We start from the raw sequence: 16,506 nt of genomic DNA, 5'->3' as shown, positions 1-16,506 counted from the left end.
ATTGCACAAGTTATATCTATTCAACATTTAATCAATAGACAAATCAACAAATAGTTTTTTTTTTCACATTTAACACGTTATTTATAAACTCTTATAAAAAATATTGAACACAAAAACTTCAATAGAAAATTGTGTTTAAAATTGTATTAAAATCACTTAATAAATATAACTTACAGTTTCTTGTTGTGATTTTTGTCCGAGATAAAATTCGACTACACAATGTATGACGCCAATCCGTAGTAAAAATGCAGATTCCTCATCTCCCATTCGGGAAAATTCTAATAATAAACCAAAATATTCTGAAAGGTGACGCAAATGTGCCCTGGCTCCATGTTCCATCTTAAAAAAAGAAATTAATTAAATTGAAACATATTTATTTACAAAAAATGTATAGTTTAGGAATCGCTGAAGACGAATTACAGCTGTTTATAATAAAAGAGATCATTTGTTAACAGAATGAAAAAATCTTACCAATGAAATGAGTGATCTAATAAATCTTGTAACACATGATTTGCCACCTAGACTTTCTTCGGGTAAAGCATTTTCATCTTCTTCACCCTTTAGGTATAATTGAAAATGTGATTGTCTGTAAGATAATAAAATATATTTGGTGAGATAACTGAAAACTGCAACAAGCAATTGTTGTCTAATTATATATTTAATATTTAAAATTGGAAACGGTATTGATCATATTTCTGAATTTATTCCTACATAACAATTATTTTATATTATATAGTAATTATAAAAATATATAAGTTGACATTGTTTAAGTTAGTGCAAAAGGTTATTTTCTCTTCACGGTCTTATCTTAAAATGCCTGGTGCGAATTTATTAATTACAATTAATCTCAATTTATGTTATAAAATTTTAGCAACATACCTCAATCTTTGGATAACATGTATACATAGCCTTTGAAACATTTGTCGAACCATTTGATTCGGACATTGAATGAGAACTTGTAGAGGCCACCAGGGCTCAGAACACATTTGTTCCAAAAACCATTCACAAGCTGGTTCAGAGCCATTGAATTGTTTTGTAAGTAGCTCAACCCATTGTACCATAGTTGGCTAATGATAAAATATCAACATTTATACACATGATTATTAATAAACATCAACAATATTATATTTACAAATACCTTTTCCTTTGCATGAATGAATGTTTCAATAAAAAATGATGTTGAAAGTTGAGCAGCCAAACACGTTATATCCGGTTGTTCAGTGATGAGCGTCTGAGGAACATGGCCACAAATTTGCCACATAAAACTGAAAACATTATAAATAAATATCGTAAAATAGTACGGAAAAACATATAAATTTAAAATTTAAGTGAACAGCAAATGAAACTAGGCAAAAAACTCTATTTGCATAACAATAATAGAGAAACAATCTAGATTTGAAAAATGACTAAATGTTTAAAGTAAAAAAATACTGACTTAAAATAAGTATGCTCAAAAATATTTCTGTCTTGCAAAAAATGTTGATTATCTTGCCAAATCCACTCTTCAAGCTCAGGTGATAAATCTAATGTAATAGCTTCTCTAACTTGTTGCATTGGTGTATGACACTGTTCACTTGTTGTTTCAGATGTTGAAGCTTCGGATGTTGTGGAGGTCTATATAAAACAAAATAAAATAATTTGTTTAAATCAAATTTGATGCTTTTACATATTAAATCATTTAATAACATTTTATATTTTTACATAATTTGATAAAAGATTAAATGCTAAATACGAAATTTGGATTCTTTATATTTAATTTATTTAAACTTAGCAATATTTTATATATCGACATTTAGGGGCACACCTATTGTGAAATTTTCAAAAAATCGAATTTTGAATTTTTCCATATTTCAATAGATCATGCCTTTAAAAATAACATACTAACATTTTAAATCGATATCTTAAATAGTTTTTGAGTTACAGCCATTTAAAAGAGTATATATATAGTATATAGTTTTAACAATCATTTTATCTTTAAACGCGTTTTTCTCGAAACAGAATTTTTCCAATTTGCTGGAGTGATTATTCGGAGACAAATGATCCGATCGCTATCAAAATTTTTTGCATCTCATCTATGTAGTTCTCCATATGATGACTCTCCAGTTTTTTTTTTATCTGATCAAAACTCGAATTTTGGCAGGCTAAAAACGACCAAAATTTTGGGAAAAATTGAACTTTTTTTCAACATGCCGCCATTTTGTCAATTTTAGAATTTTTGTTCGCCCGTTTTTGTTTTATTTTTTATCAACGAAGAAGGCTGCAATCACTCCAGCAGTGATAGACCTTTTTTGGCGCCGCCGAAGATCGCGTGTGATTTAAAAAATATTTAATATTTTATTTCAAATATTTTACTGCGTATTCTCAAAACATGTATAAATGTACCCTCAAAATTTTAAATAGAAGTATTCACTAGTTTTTCCGTTTTTTTAATTCCCAAAAATGACTTTCTTTTAGGTTGTCACACTAGGTGTGCCCCTTAAGAATAAAATCTAATTGGAAACAATTTTCAAAAATATTAACCTGAGCTTCTATCGAAACTTCTGAAGCTTCACCTCGTTGACTCTGACTACCATCCTGAGATCTCCATTCATAAAACAACATATATGCACTATTTGTTTTCTCAAAACTAAAATCCAAATATTTATCAGTCACAGAATCATAAGTTTTACTCTGGAAAATAAAAATAAAATTAATTTTTCAAATATTAGGGAAAATGCCAAAATTGATATTCAACACATATTGAATTTAACTTATTTTGTTCTATTTGTTGAACTAACTTTGCTTTGTAAGTTTCTGCATAATGAGTTATGTTATCATGTTAAAAAAGTTGTTGAAATACACAATACACACAAACAAAAAAAACTATGGAGGGAGATAGTAAGGTAGAAAATCTCCCTCCCAACTAATTTTAAAATATTATTGACTGAAAAAAGAATATATACTACTATATACTTTATCCAATCCAATAACATAAAATTGTAAAGTTGATTGATAAAGTGAATGTATGACTAATATACTTGTATACAAAGTCAAGAAAACGATCGAAAAAAAAAAAACTAACCGTCATTTCCCCTCCAAAGCACTCAGCAGCTATCTGACTAGGATCAAAGATTTTCACTTCGGCGTCATTAAAAAGCAGCCATCTCGATGAAGATTCATTTTTATTATTGGTCCCTGTAACATTGGCATCACCCCTTTCTCTGATAAAGCTATAATAATGTCCTCCATCTGCAGTTCCCGTATGTACCGTCACACCAACCAGGTCGTACCTGAAAAATTAAGATGAATGAAATGAGAGAGAAAGAAATTGTTTAAGCTTCGATTTTACTACTACACTTACTCATAATGCTCATTAAAATCTTCAGTATCACATGGGTCATCATCTGAAATTTTTTCAGAAGAATCATTTTTCTTTGGTTCAGACTTATTTAATTCAGACTTCTTTTTCTCTTCTAAAATTTATCATTAAAGTTAACAAATAATTATAACTTTACATACATATCTCATTTAGTTTTAAAAATGTAAAAAGTTTTAACCTTGATAATGCTGTGGCATCAGTTCTTTTTCAACATATCCAGACATGTCCAGTCGTAATGGAAATGAAAAATGTGTATTCACTTTTTCTTTAAGCATCGTCAACATATTGAATGTGTATCGCATTGTGTTAAAACATAAAATGTGAGGTAATTTCTTGAAACACGCCCTAAAAATGCAATATTATTTTTGCATCATAATATATTTTAATATTACAGTTATTACTATTTGTGTAAATAGTATAAATGTTATGATTAATTTTCCTTAAATTGATTGAATATAAATTTACCGTTTTTCAGCCCTAACTTTTCTTCCACATTGTGAACAAGTATACATATTATCACCATCTAAGGTATCTTTCACTGTTACTTCTGCTAAACTCTCATGAAGATTCCTCATGTCAGCCACTTGGCATCGAACTGTATAAAACTCCTCTAGTGTTCTAGAAACATGCTCACAATCCTGTAAGATAAAAATAAAAAACACTAGTTGGGGCATTTTGTATTAAGGCAAGTTAAGTAAACTTTCCGACATATGTAAATAATCGACTTAATCAATAAGAAATCAATATATAAATATATAGGTGATTTATAAGTATACCTAGTTGCTGTAGGGTAATTGTAATTTTGAAAAAAAAATTCTTACAAAGTATTAATAACATAGTACATCACTTTTCGCAGGACTATAATATTTTAGTAAGTTCTTTAAGACCAAGCACTCTATTATCACCATACAAAGTTTAATTAAAATAGTCAAAAAAATATTTTTTAACAATCAATTACGAAAAAACTATCAAATCGATGTTTGTCAAAAACTAATAACGAATAGTTTTTGAATTATCAAAATCAATTTAGGATTTTAGGCTAAAACGTCAACGAGTCACATCGAAAAAGCGCTTATAATGTTTTAAAACTTTGATGATTTTCTAAAATTATATATATATATATATATATATATATATATATATATATATATATATATTAATAAAAGTAAAATTATAATAATTTACCAATGAAACAACATTATTGCTCAAGACCCCACAAAATAATCTTTTGACTAGCTTTTTGAGTTCAGGTGTCATTTCTTCCATTTTTGATACTAGATCAATAAAAAATTCTGCCATATCCTTTTGTTCACCAGTGTTCAATGGTTGGTGGTCCATTTGATAGACTCTACAAAAACTTCGAGGATTATATGCTTTACGTTCACTTTCCTGAAAAAAATGTTTATAAATTAAATGATATAAATAATTTCTCCTTTATATTTTGAATATTTAAATATGGAAATTTAGTAAAGCGTCAGAAAATTACTGTAATGCTCTACACAATAATTAAAAATATTTAATTCATAATTTCAAATTATAATATACCAATAAATAAGCAAACATTCTTCTCAATTCAGCCAAAGCTGGAGCATGTTTTAAGGGTCTGTCAGTTGCAGCAAGAATCGCTGCCCTGGCTTGAGGCATCATATACAAATGCTGAACACAACTAGCCATATAACAAGTGGCTCCCAAATTTGTTAATCCCACATAACCGGCCTCTGCCCGACCTTCCTCTCTAGGCCAATAATCCCAGGGAAAAGATGAACCAGGCCCCGGTCGATGTTGTGCCAGTAGACGACCATGCAGAAGTGCGTAATTGAAAGAAGCTCCTGTGAAATCATTGTATATTAAAAACAAGTATAAAATAAATGTAAATACAAAAACATAAAGAGTAAAACAAAAGCAAAAAATAAAATTATTTTCCTACCTTTAACTAATTCGACAAGAAGATCATATGCCGCAGCTCTTGATGCTTGGGATTTACATTTTGGTAATAACCTAAAATAACACAAATGAATTTATAACAATATATGAAATAAAATTTTAAATTAAAAAAAATTAAAACTTGTTCGTATTAAGTAGATTTGTAAATATACCTATCCCTAGGTGTCGGCAGTGCAAATAAACAATCAAAAGCTGCAGTAACTAGGGCTGCACCTGATGGCCCAGTCTTGAAAGGTGGATCGTGCCTCATAACGGCTGCTGCCAGATTTAACAACCCAATGAGACCGTCATCCTGAATACCTCCATAACGAGGTTCTAGTATCGGCCGAGATTGTATCAGAGAAGATAAATGCTGTGCTAACTGTTGCAAATCACTAGAAACATCTAACATTACTTCTGCATCGCCATCTACAATGGAATAATTACAAATAAGATTCTGTATATGATAATTATGAAATATAAGAAAAAAAACATGTTCGTTGTAAACCATCTAAAAAACACTAAAGCTAGTGGGGTATATGGCATCTTGCCTTAAGGCAAATCGCTCAAACTTTCCGTACAGTAATTAAAAATCTCGTACGGAACCGAAAATGTGTACACATTATTAAAATCTCTATAAAATATATAATAATTAGATACATATGTCTAATAAACATTTTTGATCGCCAAATGACATTTTTTTAACTTATTTTTATTGAGAGTCCCTTAACCGCTGGAACTGCCCTCCCAAAAATTTAATCAGTTCTTCATCTTGACAATATAAGTAAAATGTTCTTTAAATTATTAAAATCGGATTCTCCGTTCATTTAAAAACTGAATTACCCTATTTGGCACTTTTTGCCCCGTAGAAACGGCTATACCTGCCTTCGCCAAAAACTAATCAGCACGTCTCCTTATCTATACGAATCGAATGTTTTTTGAATTTTTCAATACGATTGATCGGTGTTCCCGAAATCGTCGACAAAACTTTGTATCCGCACACACACACACACACATACACACACAGACATCCTAATTTTTTCTAAGGTATGCCAAAATATTCAGAAACCTTTATAACGTAAAGAAATATAAAAATTTTCATTTTCGATTTTTTTGCGATTACTATAACTTACCCTACGGAAAATTAAGTAAAACATAGTACCAAATTGTTATGTTTGGACAATTGGATGATAATTTTGTTCAATGCAATAAAATATGATTTCATCAACTACTAAGATTAAAAGTCTAACTAATAATACTATTATTATATTTCTTAAATCCCTATTCCATATATATTATTTAATTTATGAACTTGATTTGTGTTGTGTACTTATGATTTAAAAATTTAATTTATTTATTTTATTTTTATACTATTTAATATTCAACTAGCAAAAACGATAAGATAAGAATGGGTTGATCAAATATACCTTTAGATTCTCCAATTGGTAAACTATCGACTAATCTACACAGTAACCAAAAATAATCTCTGCACGCCGGGCCGTATGGTTCTTTGCCTTCCTCTCCAGTAGAATTTAGTAGTAACTAAAATTTAATTATGTTTTAAATGTGTTTACATTTTAGTTTATACATATATGTATAAGCTTATTCTTAAAACATAGCAAAAAATTGTTAACACTGTAAATGTTACAATAAAATTTACCAACTGGAAATTCATAAATTAGTTGTTCACTTGAAGTTATTCTTGAATTTACATGTGTTTAGCTTAGATAACACTTATAATAAGAACAATTATTATAATTAAGTTATTCTTGAATTTGCATGTGTTTAGCTTGGATAACACTAATATTATAATAAGAACAATAATTAGCAACATAAACCTCCTTATCAGGTCTCATTCCTTCTGCTCTCGGCAAAGATGCAACCAACTGTTCTAACATAGGTCCAGTCATATCGGGACAGAGTTGACCCATTCTTAAACAAATTCTATATAGGGCAGCACATGCTTCACGTCTGACTCTTGGTTCAGGATCGTCTAAAACCAGCTTTTGCAACCATGTACAAGGACCAGGTTCTGGTTGTTCCCATAATGCAGCTCGAACCTCATTTGAACTATGAACCCAGGACACTAATAGTGTCATTGCGTAATGTACTACCTGAAAGATAATTCTAAGTAATATTATGATACATTTTTTATTCAAATTATTTATGCAAAGATAAAGTGAAAATATGGATTCAATAAATAAGATTTATCAAATAACAATTTGGTATTTTGCAAATATGTTTAAAATTAACAAATTGAAATTATGATTAATAAATATAATATTGTTTGCTACATAATGATTTATGATCATCAAACTGTATTTGAAGCATATTCTTACTTGTCCTCGACCCCAAAATCCAGTCTTATAAAGCAATGGATCTCGAGGAAAGGCTGCTTCAGCCAATATACTAGTCAAACGAGGCATGGTGCTTTCTATAGTCATCATAGACAGCATTTCCTAAAAAACAAGTATTTTATTTTAATTATTATCTATCAAAGTATTTATATAATGGGCTATAGTCAACTATCTTAAGTTTAGATTCTAAACAAAATGTCCAGGAGAGTTCAATGTCTATACGACCTTGACCTCCATTCGGCATGAAAATTTTACTCAACAAAAATTCCTTTCTTCCATACCGGTTTTAACAGTGGTACACTCAGCATATTTTCTGCATCAGATGAATTGCTACTGTCGGTTCCACCTTCCAATCCCAGAGCACATAGTAGTTTAAGTAAAGTTGTCAAGCAATCTTGTGTCCATTCACCATCATTTCCATTTTCTCCAGGTTGTAACAAACCTGATGAAAAAATACCAAACAAGTGTCGCAAGCCTCCGCGATTACAAAAATGAGTCTGCCATGAAGCTGATGATGTTGACAACTCTGTCAAAAAATAAATAACAAAGATAAATTAGTGCAAAATATATGACTGGGTATTTGCTGTATTATAACTGTGACATTTGTGACATTAGAAAAAAATATGATATGGTAAAAGTTAACATTACCTTCTGTAGGCGAAATTGCTCCATTTTTATCACCATCCTCATCCATACAATCTTCATTTTCTATGCAATGCTTTTCTCTATTTAATTTTAGTTCCTTTCTGTTGCCTTTAACTATTAAGCATATTTTAATTTTAATGCTTTAAAAATCATAATACACAGTTATTATTTATTAGGAATATTTATTAACATAAATACCAAATTCATCAATAAATAATTTGAATTAAATTGAGAATTATTAAATACTCCCACTAAATAAGTGCATGACTTACCAAGTTGTTCTTCACCTGTTCTGCACAACCCTTCTACAACATACAAAGAGTACATCAATCTTTGAGGATTTGTAGGGTCTAATAATGTTTGCAATTTTGTGTTAACATCACAGTCTAATTGATCAAGATTTTCTGCTCCAATTTCTTCAAAACCTCTTTGCAATTCAGGGGAGGTCGGGAGCAGTGTTAATATATCCCATACTCTGCGAGATAATAATTGTGCCTTGATGTGAGGAATAGTTCTCTGAAAAATATATAATAACACTAGGTGTAAGTGACATTTTTCGGTGAGGCATACATTTCTCGACATGTGTAAACAATAAACATAATCAATAAGAAATCAATAATATATTAATTCATGAGTGATTTATATTAATTAATGAGTGAATTGAGCATTAAAGGTGAAAAACTGTTGCAGATTATTCAATTTTGTACAATTTTTTTTTTTGCGCATTATTGAAAAACAAACACGCGTTTAATACATACACGGAGTATTTTATAAAAGCGTAGCCAATTATTACTCTTGAAGTAGCAGTTTAGTCAAGTAGCAGTTTTCGAATTTATTATCAAAGTATTCCTAGTGGATTTATTACATATAATTGAAAACGAACGAACACATTAACTCGGAGTATTTTCTAAAAGCAATATTTCAAAAATCAACCATTTTTATAACAGAACCAGTTTCCATAGGACCAAGTACTTTATTGCTATACCAAGTAAATGGTCTAATTTTAATTTTAACAAACGTCAATAAAAATACTCATTTTCGCAAACTTAATGAATTTTTAAAATTGAACTACTTGTCGTAGGGCCGCAATATTTCAGTAAGTTCTATAAGACCATGATATTATATATCACTAAAAAAAGTTCCATAAAAATCGAGAAACTCAAATTCAAGTGTGGCATGTATCAAATAACGTGATGACCATGACATATATCGCCAAAAAAAGTTCCATTAAAATCGGCTTAAATTTTTTTCAACAGTTATTACAAGAAAACGGCTCGGTAGATATTCACCTAAAACTTATCAGTATCATTCCCAACTAATATCTTTCGACCAGTTTTTGCAAATTACAAAGAAACGGCTCGGCCGATCTTCGCACAAAACTGGGAAACGATAATCCTCATCGAGATACATCAAATGGCTTTTAAATTTCTGAAATCGGTTCAGGCGTTTTTCAGTAAACGTCAATGAAAGGTCTAATTTTGACAAATGCCAAAAAAACTATACTCATTTTTGCAAACTTTGACAAATTTTTAAAGTTAAACGAGTTTTCGTAGGACCGTAATATTTTAGTATGATCTAACAGACCATGATATCTACCGTCAAAAAATAATAATAAAAATCGTCGAATTTTTTTTTTAACATTTTATTACTAAAAAACGGCCCGGCCGATCTCTACCAAAAACTAATCAGCACGATTCCTAACCAATATCTTTCGAACGGTTTTAGAATTTTCAAAATCGATTCTAAATTGGCTAAAACGTGGACAAAAATCTTGTCACTTTTCTGCTATTTATAAAGAAACGGCTTGGCCGATCGTCGTACAAAACTGACAAACGATAGTCCTCATCGAGGTACATCGAATGGCTTTTAAATTTTTGAAATCGGTTCAGCCGTTTTTGAGAAAACGTCGATTTGCGGAAAAAAATCTTCACATACACGTACACACACATACATACTTTTTTAAAATTTGGTCTCAATTGATTCAGAATGGCTTAAAAAGTCGAGGAAACATAAAATTAGCGAATCGGATTTTTTTTATGGAAACATAAACTTCTCCTTCGGGAAGTTAAAAACAAAATGCATTAACAATACATTAGAACATACCCCATTTCTTCCAATGGATTTCATTTCTCCAAGAGTTTTCATTAATCTAAACAATTGCTCCAGATAACTTGGCTGAAGTAACAGAAGAGTAGGAAGAGAATCCTTAGGCGGAGGAGGTTGCAAACTAGTGCACTCTTGAGATTCTCTGTTAGAATTTGCTCTCGCACCAGCTCCAACAGAAACATAAACCATCTACATTAAAGATAAAATAATTAATTTATCTTGTTCTTATGATGTGCTTAATAGTCTTGCAAATAATATTAATATAATGTTCATAGACTTTTATCTCATTAAACAATTTTTTTGAGATAGTACAACTTTTCGAAAGATTTAAAAACTTAAATCCGAAAAAATTCTTTGGTTACAGAGAATTTAAAGAGTAAACATTTACAGATAGGAATTTTTTTCGATCTCTTTTGGCTTACCAAACAGTAAAATATATGTAGATGTCATTGAATAAATTCAATAGCTATGTCTACTAATTAGTCTTATGCAATTAACACGCCACTTTTGACAATTAATGGCTAAACTAGTAACATTTCTTAATTATCGCCAAAAATAAAAAAAGATTATTATCATGTTTTGCTACAAAATAATGACAGTCTATTATTCATACTATTACTAACTTTAAGTTGATCATTGTTCAGCTTACTTGATTATCTTTAAATCCCACATCTTGCAGAGTTCTTTCATCATGTTCTGTACATATTTCTTGACCTTGAGTTATAATCCTCAATGCATGTGGGCTAGATGAACCCCTAAGCTGCTCCCACCACTGAGCTATTTCTGCTCTGAGATCAGCTACATAATCAGAACTAAGCATCTTCAGGGATGATTTATCTTTAAGACCACCTGGTTGCAAAAAGATTTTAATTGGTGAACCAGAGCAACCCCGATCTGACCATGGTACGTGGCTAGATACGCCTTCACCTTCCAAAGCCCAACGTCGTAAATGATAAGCATATCTGCAACATTGGTTTTAATATTCTTACTTCATATAAATCATATTTAACTATATTAGATACAATGACTTTTCTTTATATGTAATGTCTTTGAATTAACTATTTATTAATATAAGTGTACAAAGATAGTCATAAAATTGCTATGAAGAAAAATTAAAAGTTGAACTTTTTAACAGAAAGTAGAAGCATTATTCATATTATTTTGAAAAATATGGAAAAATAATTTTGTTAAGTAAATACAGGCAATTGATGCAAGATGTCAGGCAAAACATTTACCTGCGTCTAAACGTTTCTAAATGTGTATTTAATAACAATAGAGCCCTCTGAATACATAATAAAGCATTTTCACTTCCAACAGTTAAATTGTTATCTGAAGATTGTTGCTGCACCAATTCTTTCTCGGCTTGTGATAGATGAGACATACATTGTGATACGAATTCTCTTTCCAAACGTAGTCTGTAAACAGAGTAAATAATCAGATATTGCAGTTGCATATAAAAACTAATTGCAATAAGTCTTCTTTTCTAAAAATGTTTATTACCTTCGAGCCATATAATATCCATTTAGATACTGCATGGCTGCAGCAGAAACATCAGTGCTTCTTGCTCTTAATGCAATTTTCCACAAATGGGAAGTGCAGGCTATTTCTCCATCCGATCCTGATGTAGTGGACTGTTTTGGAAGATTTGTTGATGATTCTGAGTCCATATGTACAGCTGCAAATCGTGCAAGACTGCATAATTGTTGAAACAACCCTAAAGCAACCATGCTAACATCCTATAATAAATAACAGTATTGAAATAAATCTTGAATTTCAAAATAGTATATAGTGATATATATTAACAGTAGTGAAAATAACATTAGGTGATTATGAACTCAAACCTCAGGTTGTAGAGTTGGCAGTTTTATCAAATATAAATGCCTCAAAGCAGCAACACCTAGTGCGTGCTGTTCTCCACCTTGACACTGTGACTGCATCCATGAAAATAAACAATCACTACATTGTTGATCATTTGCTAACCAATCCCATAAGCTATCAACTTGCGCTAAAGTTAATCTGAAAAAAAAAGTGTTAATTTATTTCTCATAACAAACAATGAAAAGTACATTTAAGTAACATTAGCAAATACAAATAAATAAGAAACTCATAAAATGCTATAATGCTTTTAGTTTCATACGAGAAACGAGAGTGCGAAATTACTTAAGTTTATCAGTTTCAATGATGAATGAAATAATAACACACCAAAGACAAAATCACTGTGGGATCCCAAAACAAAAATGAAATTATCAAAAGTGGATTATCTTCAAGTTCCATTGAACTCATTTTTGCTAATTAGACTATTGTACAAAGGAGTTTAATTGTAAAAACATTTGTATAATTTAAATTATATTTAAATAAATAAATATATATATATATATATATATATATATAATTTAATATATATATATATATATATTTATATATATATATATATATATATATATATATATATATGTAATGATATTATTGAGTGTTTCAATGAATAAATATAAGTATACCTAAAATTTTCAGGTGATCCAGTAGAACTAAACACAGCCGTTAAAAATTGTAATCGTACTTGAACTTGAACAGGATGTGTGTAAGGTGAACTGATTTGATCAGAGTTTTCACCATCCTGTCTACTCTTACGGTAGTATTCCAAGTTATTAAAGAAATGATGCATCATATGATGTTGACGTTCCGCCCATAATGTTACTTGATGCGAATCCATTGCCCTGAACTGTTGGAATGATGCTAATAATTTTGGCAGTAAGCGCAATGATATCACAACAGACCTACAATTAAAATATATTTTATTGTTTGTCTACTATAATATTTTTTCACCAAAAAAATTACCAATTATTTGCTAAATTCTGCAAACATCCTTCAATAAATTTCATTCGTATTGCTCTTTCTGTGCTAAAACACAACAAAGTATACAAAGCCTTTTCAGCTTCAACTGCTAGTCCTGAAGGCAGCTTACTCTAAAATAATTATTGTTGCTCAAATCATTCCACATACAGATATAATTTAAATAATTCTACTTACAATTTTATCATCTTGCAGAATATCCCATAATAAAGTATTTCCTGGCTTGCAAACATCAGCAATTTTAAAAGGCGGCACAGTAGGTGGTTCTCTCGGTGCACAAGATCGGCCTCTAGATATTGACGTAAAACTTGGAACACAATTTGTTTGAAAGGCACACTGAAATGATTCATTAAAAACTTTTTTATTACCTTCCAAATGTATTTTATAAGAATTGTTGCACAATATACTTCCATGTTATTAATAATAGTCAGATTATTTAATCACACACACACACACACACACACACACACACACACACACACATATATATATATATATATATATATATATATAAACTATATAATTAGCAAATAATTGTTGTCGGTAAACTTAATGAATATCATTTATTTATATATATATATATATATATATATATACAGGGCCGGTCCTGGGGTCCTTAGCGCCCGCATGCAACTTTTTTTCTAGCGCCCCCCCCCCCTCTATTAATTTTTGCCGTTTTAACAGTTTATCATTAAAATTATATAAATATTTACATCTTTTTAAAAAATCATTTTTAATTATTCTGGATTTAGTACACAAAAAATTAAATATAATCTAGAAGCGTATGAAATTTATTGATTTTAAATTTATTTATTATTATCGATATCAATAAATAAAACAATCCCTGTCATAATTTCACATTTTAGTAATATTCAATATGCAATAAATTGGTTAAGGATGTTAGTTCGACTATCATAGCAAAAGAATTAATATTTTTGTTGTATCAAAGTTATAGACTTTAAGAAATGCATTTCAGAAATAGTATTTATCATTTTGATATAAAGATCTTGATATCAAAATAATAAATACTATTTCAGAAATGCATTTATTGAAAAAAAAACTTTAATCCAACAAAAATATTAAGTGAAATAAGTAAATTAATTTTTAACTATTCTGGATTTAATACACAAAAAATTAGATATAATTAGATATAAAGCTTATAAAATATTTAGAAAATTTATTTTTTAGAAAGTTTATTTATTTAGAAAATCGAGGCGATTCGGGGGTTGATTATAATTTTTAAATTTTCAATTATTTTTAACGTATGTGCAATATTAATATTTGAGAAAACTAGCATTTCATTTTCAATCATAACACTCGTATTTCATGTTGGATTTTTTAAATTTTACTTTAATTTAATTTTTCGTCATTTACAATATCTAAAATTGCGTCGTAAACGTCACCTTATTGATATAGTAAGAGTAAGAGCCTTCATACTCAGAATATCAGTTTGTTGTTTTAAAGTTAAATTTTTAATGTATTTTAGGAATATTGTTCAAAAATCAGTAAAAAATGCAAAGTAATTACACATTTCTTAAACTATATTGAAAAAAAAACTAATTATATTTGATATTTATTATTTCTTCATAGTTAATGAATATTAAATTTAGAGTATGGACACCACTAGGTATAAAAAAACCTCAAAATTTTTGTTCCTAAGTAAATTTTGCTTTCATTTTTCATATTTGTTTCATTTCCATAACCCTAACCACGCATGTCTTCAACATTCAAAGTTCATCAAATGCGAAAAACTTGCAACAAAAACAAAAGTTACGATTCAATTTCTCGGAATAAACATGCAATTTTCTAAGCACTGACTCCCCATTTTTCATTTTCACGATTATAATCTGAATATATGTTTTAAAAAGTTCCGTTTCAACTAAATTAGCTCGCAATTTTTCATCAATAATACCCAAAAACTAATTTAATCTTTCGCAGAACATTAGATAATTTCGTTATTGATTCCACGGTAACTTCAAAGAAAAAATTAAATAAGTAGATTAAGCAATAGACAGAACTGTTATTTACTAATTTGTCGAGTAATTAATCAGTTAATTGTTTTTACTGATATCACATTGCAAAATAACTATGCTTTTGTGTCTCCGTGTGTCCCTTCTTAAGTTAGATTGCTTATTATAATTTATCAAGTATTCTAGATTTTATATAAGTAATAAAAAATATAAATAATATATTATAAATTTGATTTCCAAAACTCGTTTTGGCGCCCCTCCAAGGCGTGCGCCCGCATTTTTTGCATGCATCGCATGCAAGGCAGGACCGGCCCTCTATATATATAAGGTTGTCAAATATCTCCCTTCCGCCTTTTTGTATTATAAACCAAGAGCAAAAAAGCGGAAGGGAGATATTTGACAACCAATATATATATATATATATATATATATATATATATATATATATTAAAATATCTCATTAATAATATGCTAAAATAATTCAAGCCAGGCAAACAAAATAATTGCATTAAATATTATTAATAATTATTAAATGTAAAATTAGAAAGAAGCTGGATTAGCATCTTTTTCTGGTACATAGTTTCTTTATTAATTTTACACAAATTTTATCAGAGCCTAAAAATATATAAACATACAGAACAGAAAAATTGATTTTAGATCTGATTTATTGTATTAGATCTGCCATCTCACGAAGGCCCAATATATAATCATTTATTTATTTGCAGAAAATCATGGAAACATGTTACATTATTAAAAAATAATTAACTTATAAAACCGTAATTTGATCATGTGTTTTAATGTCTGATATTCAATAGTAGTGTAATCAAAAGAGTTTTTAATCACTTGCGAATACTGAAATGACTTACTCTAGCAGCTAGTTGAGCCAGTTCATCTTCGCATGGACTCTCTTCTCCATCAAAATCTGCCATGTTTTTCTCACTCTTATTACTCATAGCTGAAGAATAGCTACCTCCTTCTTCTTCATCCTCTCCGCCAGAGAGCATGTCCAGGAGATGACTGTGGGAGAGGTTACTCAAAAAAACGGTGTGGGCCTTTAGAAAAATATTGATGATAAACATTATTTGAACGTACATTTTATTAAATATAGTATCTCAGATTGAAAAAATGCAATTAACTAAAATAAAACTAACTTTTATGAAAGTATTCAATAAAGAAATTTAAATATTAAAATGTATATTACTCATCACAAGAGCATAATAAATTTAATTGTTGATTTTTATTGCATTATTAGTTTATTACTTTATATAAATATTAACATATATGAAAGCTATGCTTT

General features: G+C 29.3%; 1 protein-coding gene across 1 annotated transcript in view; it reads right to left on the bottom strand.

The window, feature by feature from the left end:
* The window catches only part of LOC113387055 (ubiquitin carboxyl-terminal hydrolase puf), a 36,926-nt gene that overhangs the window by 12,858 nt on the left and 7,562 nt on the right, over positions 1–16,506 (bottom strand). The window contains exons 12-40 of the mRNA XM_026624809.1: positions 16,076–16,261; positions 13,417–13,575; positions 13,225–13,352; positions 12,888–13,163; positions 12,231–12,405; positions 11,890–12,125; positions 11,625–11,804; positions 11,039–11,351; positions 10,387–10,578; positions 8,556–8,799; positions 8,287–8,397; positions 7,920–8,164; positions 7,621–7,740; positions 7,120–7,395; positions 6,709–6,823; positions 5,455–5,710; positions 5,286–5,356; positions 4,904–5,187; positions 4,544–4,747; positions 3,824–3,996; positions 3,537–3,703; positions 3,341–3,452; positions 3,062–3,269; positions 2,521–2,670; positions 1,436–1,614; positions 1,139–1,265; positions 880–1,067; positions 472–586; positions 175–339 (exon numbers count right to left, since the gene is read on the bottom strand). Of these exons, the coding sequence (XP_026480594.1) occupies positions 175–339; positions 472–586; positions 880–1,067; positions 1,139–1,265; positions 1,436–1,614; positions 2,521–2,670; positions 3,062–3,269; positions 3,341–3,452; positions 3,537–3,703; positions 3,824–3,996; positions 4,544–4,747; positions 4,904–5,187; positions 5,286–5,356; positions 5,455–5,710; positions 6,709–6,823; positions 7,120–7,395; positions 7,621–7,740; positions 7,920–8,164; positions 8,287–8,397; positions 8,556–8,799; positions 10,387–10,578; positions 11,039–11,351; positions 11,625–11,804; positions 11,890–12,125; positions 12,231–12,405; positions 12,888–13,163; positions 13,225–13,352; positions 13,417–13,575; positions 16,076–16,261 (5,355 nt within the window). The remainder of the gene's footprint in view (positions 1–174; positions 340–471; positions 587–879; positions 1,068–1,138; positions 1,266–1,435; positions 1,615–2,520; positions 2,671–3,061; positions 3,270–3,340; positions 3,453–3,536; positions 3,704–3,823; positions 3,997–4,543; positions 4,748–4,903; positions 5,188–5,285; positions 5,357–5,454; positions 5,711–6,708; positions 6,824–7,119; positions 7,396–7,620; positions 7,741–7,919; positions 8,165–8,286; positions 8,398–8,555; positions 8,800–10,386; positions 10,579–11,038; positions 11,352–11,624; positions 11,805–11,889; positions 12,126–12,230; positions 12,406–12,887; positions 13,164–13,224; positions 13,353–13,416; positions 13,576–16,075; positions 16,262–16,506) is intronic.

Source organism: Ctenocephalides felis, unplaced genomic scaffold (genome assembly GCF_003426905.1).
Source record: "Ctenocephalides felis isolate EL2017-DRISC unplaced genomic scaffold, ASM342690v1 CF-g0.4_SCAFFOLD_03571, whole genome shotgun sequence".
Lineage (NCBI taxonomy): Eukaryota > Metazoa > Arthropoda > Insecta > Siphonaptera > Pulicidae > Ctenocephalides > Ctenocephalides felis.
The sequence above is the reverse complement of the archived record's forward strand: the minus strand, read 5'-3'. Positions and strand labels throughout refer to the sequence as shown.